The 6,000-nt window shown below is 37.9% G+C and overlaps 1 protein-coding gene across 7 annotated transcripts in view; it reads left to right on the forward strand.

The window, feature by feature from the left end:
* The window catches only part of septin12 (septin 12), a 68,167-nt gene extending 62,167 nt beyond the window's left edge, over positions 1 to 6,000 (forward strand). For all 7 annotated transcript variants that reach the window (XM_056244941.1, XM_056244942.1, XM_056244947.1 and 4 more), the window contains 6 exons: positions 183 to 320; positions 1,140 to 1,257; positions 2,212 to 2,307; positions 2,449 to 2,545; positions 2,866 to 2,917; positions 4,739 to 6,000. In XM_056244941.1, the coding sequence (XP_056100916.1) occupies positions 183 to 320; positions 1,140 to 1,257; positions 2,212 to 2,307; positions 2,449 to 2,545; positions 2,866 to 2,917; positions 4,739 to 4,898 (661 nt within the window). In that variant the 3' untranslated portion in view covers positions 4,899 to 6,000. The remainder of the gene's footprint in view (positions 1 to 182; positions 321 to 1,139; positions 1,258 to 2,211; positions 2,308 to 2,448; positions 2,546 to 2,865; positions 2,918 to 4,738) is intronic.

Consider the following 6,000-nt stretch of genomic DNA (forward strand, 5'->3'; position numbering starts at 1 on the left):
GTAGTAATTAAAGAGCATTTGGGGTTTTTCTGTTAAAGTAATCATTTATTTGACACTAAAATCATGCCTTAGTGTTTTTCAGAATATTTATTTATTAATGACAATGTCATTTTAAGTAACTTTAAGTATAAGCATGTGTTGTTAATTGTAATGTTAACCCTTCCCTGTGTCTTTTTTCTCAGCTGGGAGCCCATTGTAAAGTACGTCAATGAACAGTATGAAAAATACCTGAAGGAGGAGCTGAATGTCAACAGGAAGAGAAGAATCCCTGACACCCGCGTTCACTGCTGCGTGTACTTCCTGCCAGCCACTGGACACTGGTGCGTGTCGACTTCTTGCACGTATGATGTGTTCACACCTAGCCAGACATGTTAAAACGCTGTTGTGCTTCTGTCACATTAATATGACAAGGCTTCATTTAAGAATCTCTTAAGAAAGTCTTAGATTTAAACCCACTAATCCAGTGAGATGTCATGAAAAATCCTTCTTTTAGCTGCAAAACAAGAGGGTTATATACATCTTCTCACGTCTCTGCTCACCAAGGCTGCATTCATTTGATTTGATTCCTGTGATGGCAAAGCTGTATATTCAGCATCATTACTCCAGTCTTCAGTGTCACATGATCCTTCAGAAATCATTCTAATATGCTGATTTGCTGCTCAAGAAACATTTCTTCATTATCAACATTGAAAATAGTTGTGCTGCTTAATATCTTTTTGTGGAAATCGTGAAACATTTTTCTCAGGATTCTTTGATGAATAGAGAGTTAATTTATTAGAAGCAAATTTTTAGTAATATTATAAATGTCTTTACTGACAGTTTTATTAATTTAACACATCCTTGCTGAATAAAAGTTTTATTTTATTTTATAAAAGAAAAAAAAACTTGCTGATTCCAAACTTTTGAATGAAGGTGTATGTAATATTATTTTATGTTACTTCATGTAATGATATTTTAGCATCAAATGATCTAGATTGATTAAGTTCCGTTTAATTTTGCAGACGCTTTTATCGAAAGTATGGTGTGTACCCCATTTTCACCTGTATTTAAAGTCAAAATCAATGGTAATACTGGGTGTTAATGAGGTCGAATGTGTCAGCAGTGAAACATGGGCTTTGATCTATCCTGCCCTTCCACAGGTTACGCCCTATAGATGTGGAGTTTATGAGGAGACTGGGGAAGATAGTGAGCATCGTTCCTGTGATCGCCAAAGCAGACACGCTTACTCTGGAGGAGAGGCTAGAGTTCAAACAGAGGGTGAGCTGTCCGTCATCTACACCTGCGCACATTTTATCATATGCATGCACAATCGAATCATCCTCTATATTTCCCGCCCACACGTAAATATTCAGTTCTTCGCATAATTGAGGTCATGAATATGGATGACCTGCTGCTGTAAATGCTGGAATTGTTAGAATTCACAGTTCAGCTGTGTGGATAAAAAGTGAGATTGATTGAAAAACCAGAATGGATTGAGAGAGAACCGTACGTTGCATTCGAATCTCCAAAGGTCCTTTGGCTCTGGCTTGGAAAAATGAATAGGCCAAGCTAAGGTTACGAGCGGTGTCTGCGACGTCTCCGTCGGGAGACGGTCTCTCCTCTGACTGATGTATAGCAGCTACTTCAGCCCGGGCCACTTGCCATCAGTTCTCCCCACGGAACGCTTTTGGACAGCTCCGACGGCACGGACCGCAGGGCCAGAACGGCCCCCGCACGCAGTGTGTCTCCTATCAATATACACCAAACAACACTCCTAATGATGTACTCTGTCATTTCAGCCCATTATCCAGAGCTGTCTCTCACTGCTCAATAGCCTGAGTAGAGCACCATGCGGGGGCGGACGTCACACTGTGCTCAAGATATCAATCGCAGATATCATATCCATGTTCAACAGCCGCACTCCAAAATCCTCCCCCACACGAAAACATGGCAGCAAAGGCATTAAACTCTAATGCTTTGCACCTCGGGCCCAAAATTCTGGCTGTGAGGGGGAAAAAAAGAATTTCCTAGTGAACTTTACTGTGGCCTCCGAGTACAAGAATGCATGAGGATCGAGATTGAGGCTAGTAAAATATAGCGGGAAGAGCTCGAGGGAGAGGAGCTGCTGTCGTATTTCACCCCCAGGGCAATTGTGTGGTTTTTGTGTATGTGGTTGTTCAGTAGGTGGTAAAAATCAGTGTAATCCATCTAACTGGAAGCCTCTCTCTGCAGATAAGACAGGACCTCCAGGCCAATGGGATCAGAGTGTATCCACAGAACGAGTATGATGAGGACACTGAAGACCGGATACTCAACGATAAGATTAGGGTATGATGATGCTACTCTTGAGACTTCATTACAACCAATTAAAATAACTTGATTTAAATTGTTTTTGGGTAAACTGTCCCTTTAATTGCTTTAAGTGGTTTTATACTTTGTGCTTGATGACATTGCGAATGTTTCTTTTAGGAAAACATCCCTTTTGCTGTGGTGGGAACAGATAAGGAACACCAGGTGAACGGGAACAAAGTTTTGGGAAGAAAAACAAAGTGGGGGATCATTGAAGGTGAAGAGTCTAAAGAAATAATCATGTCTTCCTTGAACTGCTGGTCACCAGTAATATGTTGTATTTTGGATGCTGGTGCCAGGCTTCTTAACTAGCTTTTCCCGAAAGATTGTTGGCTGACCTACTTGGTCTTTTCAGCAGGGTAACTGTAACAATTGTCAAATCTAATTGTACAACGAAGGCTGACAGGCTTTGCAAGGCAAGCTTGTCTGTGATTTAGGTTATTCAACACTGCCATCAAGTGGTATGTATAGAAAGTACAGTGATGCAAAATGCCTGGATGAATTCATGAACATGCCTTTGTATTTTGTTTATTTCAGTTGAAAATGTTGCGCATTGCGAGTTTGCACACTTGAGAGATCTTCTTATTAGGTAAGTCAATTTTTTAACTGCATGTATTGAAATATCATAATTGAATGATATTAGCATATGACAGACAGACTGCTTTTTAGGGAAAGTGGGAGTAGCCATTAATACCCTTGCATTCTGGTTGATGGGATTAGAGGATGTAGAACATGCTCTTCCTAAACTTTCATTTGGAATTTAGTTTTTGAAATATGATCCAAACGGTGATCAATGATATCCTATACTATTTTAGGATAAAACATTTTTTTTTAATGGTCAACTATAGGTGAACAACTGTAGGTATTCATAGGCTAACTTCCTGAAGAGTGTAAACACTGGTGCTATGGTCCAACATGTACATTTCTGGCTCAAGTAATGTTGTTTTGTATTGTTTTGTTTTTTTGTTTTGCAACTAGACATTATCTCATCTATATCTCATCTATCCTATCTAGCAAAGAACATTTATATAATCATATAATTATATCATATCATAATTTGGAACCAATCGTACATGGGATCATACAGAAATCCATCCTTTATTAAACAAGACTATATTCTTTTTTTTTCCGTCATTTTCATTGCACTCTAGAAACGTGTGTGTTGTGTGTGTGGCTGTGGTTCAGGTATAGCTTACATTATGGGGACAAAATTTCCCCATTAAGATGATAATATCCGAAATCCCTGTCTTTTTTCGAGAAATTTTTTATAAATTATATTTTTTTATAAATGTTATAAATTATAGCCCTACTAAGTGATGTTTTTTGAAAATGTAAAAATGCTGAACGTTTTCTGTGATGGGTTGGTTGAGGTGTAGGGTTAGTGTAAGAGGATATAAAATGCAATTTGTGCAGTATAAAAATCATTCATGTATATGAAAAGTCCCCATAAAACATAAAAATAGTTTGTGTGTGTGTGTATGTGTGTGTGTGTGTCCTGTATAATCTTACTTGATTCTTGAATCTTGTATAATCTTACCTGATTCTTTATTTGATCCCTTATATGGTTGGTTGCAAGTTATGACAGAAATAGCATTAGCATTTCAACAACAGATTGGTCAACAGATGTCAGAGTTTCATGCAGCAGCAGTTCAAATTAACTTCTGGTCAAATGACATCACTTTTATAAAGGTTTTTTTTTTTTTTTTTTTTTTTTTTTGCTCTTCATCCTTGCAACAGCACTGAAAACACAACATCTTCATATAACTAACAACTTGGAGGTGTAGTAACTTGTAACTTTAGAAAGCATACAACCATTTCAGTTGGTTAAGTTAATATATGAGTAGTAGCTGAGAAGGTCCCTCTCCTGTGAGCTCAGTAAAGGACAGGTTAATTACAGAGTCCGATCAGGTGAGGCCAGGTCACAAAGGTATAGCTTACATTATGGGGACAAAATTTCCCCATTAAGATGATAATATCCGAAATCCCTGTCTTTTTTCGAGAAATTTTTTATAAATTATATTTTTTTATAAATGTTATAAATTATAGCCCTACTAAGTGATGTTTTTTGAAAGCCCTCTCACCATAACTCTTGGATGGCGGCCCATTGACAGATGGTGTGAGAGTGATTCCCTGCTGAAACAGGATACAAAGGATGTCCGTTTTAACGCTCCACATTTTTGAATCACCTTTCACACTTTTTGATCGGCCTCCCGCTGAAGCGGAGATCAAATTAGAGTAGGAAACACCAACTGAATATCCACAAAGGGATCATAAAAAGCTAATGTAGTCAGTAAACAATTCAATTCAACATAGGAGAATGACTTTTATTTTACACTGTGCATATTTCCCTTAGGGTATGTTATTGTGGGATCAAAATTGATGTTATGCTCTATTGCGCTCTACTTTCAAGGTCCCATTTGCAAGATTTGAAGGACGTCACTCACAACATCCACTATGAGACGTATAGAGTGAAAAGACTTAACGAGAGCAATGCCAATGGACAGGCACTTTCACCTTTGAACCGGGAGAATGGTATCCTAGAGAAGAGTGATGCAGAGAGTCACCTTTGAAAGAGATGAAGTGTGCACCCGCCTTCACCCCCCGTCAGAATGGGAGAGATGAACATTTCACTTCTAGATTGCCACTGTTGGAAAATCGACACGTTTGACTAAAGACATTTCCGCTTAGGCATGTAAACTTCATATGAGTCTATTTTTTGAAATGAATCTATATTGTGGGTAGGGATCTGGGATGAGAAACAATAACTGATGAATTATGGGTAGAATTGAACCAGGTTTTGGGTAAGAGAACGTTTCCCTCTATGTAATTTTTCTCTTTTGATATCTTTCAAACTCTTTTTGCCGAATGAATGGAACAGAGGCATGTTGGAAAACGTGTGTGCGTGTGTGTGCGTGTGTGTGTTTGTGTGTGTCTGCACGCCTGACACATCACTTGATGAGAAAATCCCATTATCCCTATCTGTGTTGCTGCACCTATACATTAACACTGAACCAGCAATGTGACATGCTCCTTTTGCTCTTTTATTTTCATACGTAATTATTTTAGATTTTTTTACAGCAAAAATATGATCTTTACCTGTACTTTTGTAAAAGAAGAGATTAAAAACTTTAGACAAATATTTTTTTTACCATAGCTGCTTCGAAGCTGAAGGTATTTTCTTAACCGATACTTAAAAGAGTCTCTTACTGCTATCCATACATGACTGCTGTGATGATAGCCGATTTGTTGATATAATGGGAAATATTTCAAATATAACCTTTGACCTCAAAGGTCCGGTATGAAATGTAATACTGTTGATCATTTATAATGCAGAGATGGGTAGAGAAACAAGAGAAAGTTGATTCATACTGATGTTTGTCGTACAGTAACAGGTCACGTTTATGGTTATATGTTTTTCTTTCTCTAACTAGTTAACTTGCTGTTAAAAGGTACACATTGTGCTGTTTACTTCTCTCCACTGGACACCAGGAGTCCATCTTGCCCTTTTGCTTATCAAAGCTACTGTACATAACTATAATGTGTTCTTATTTTCTGTCACAGCAACACGTTTTTTTTATGCGACATGTATTAGCGGCATCATGATTTCCTTGTTACTAATATTACTATTCATGTAAACACCATTGTTGTATGATTAAAAAATTGTCACCAGCA

This window comes from Rhinichthys klamathensis, unplaced genomic scaffold, assembly GCF_029890125.1.
Source record: "Rhinichthys klamathensis goyatoka isolate OS25496 unplaced genomic scaffold, OSU_Roscu_1.1 h1tg001175l_1, whole genome shotgun sequence".
Classification (NCBI taxonomy): Eukaryota; Metazoa; Chordata; class Actinopteri; order Cypriniformes; family Leuciscidae; genus Rhinichthys; species Rhinichthys klamathensis.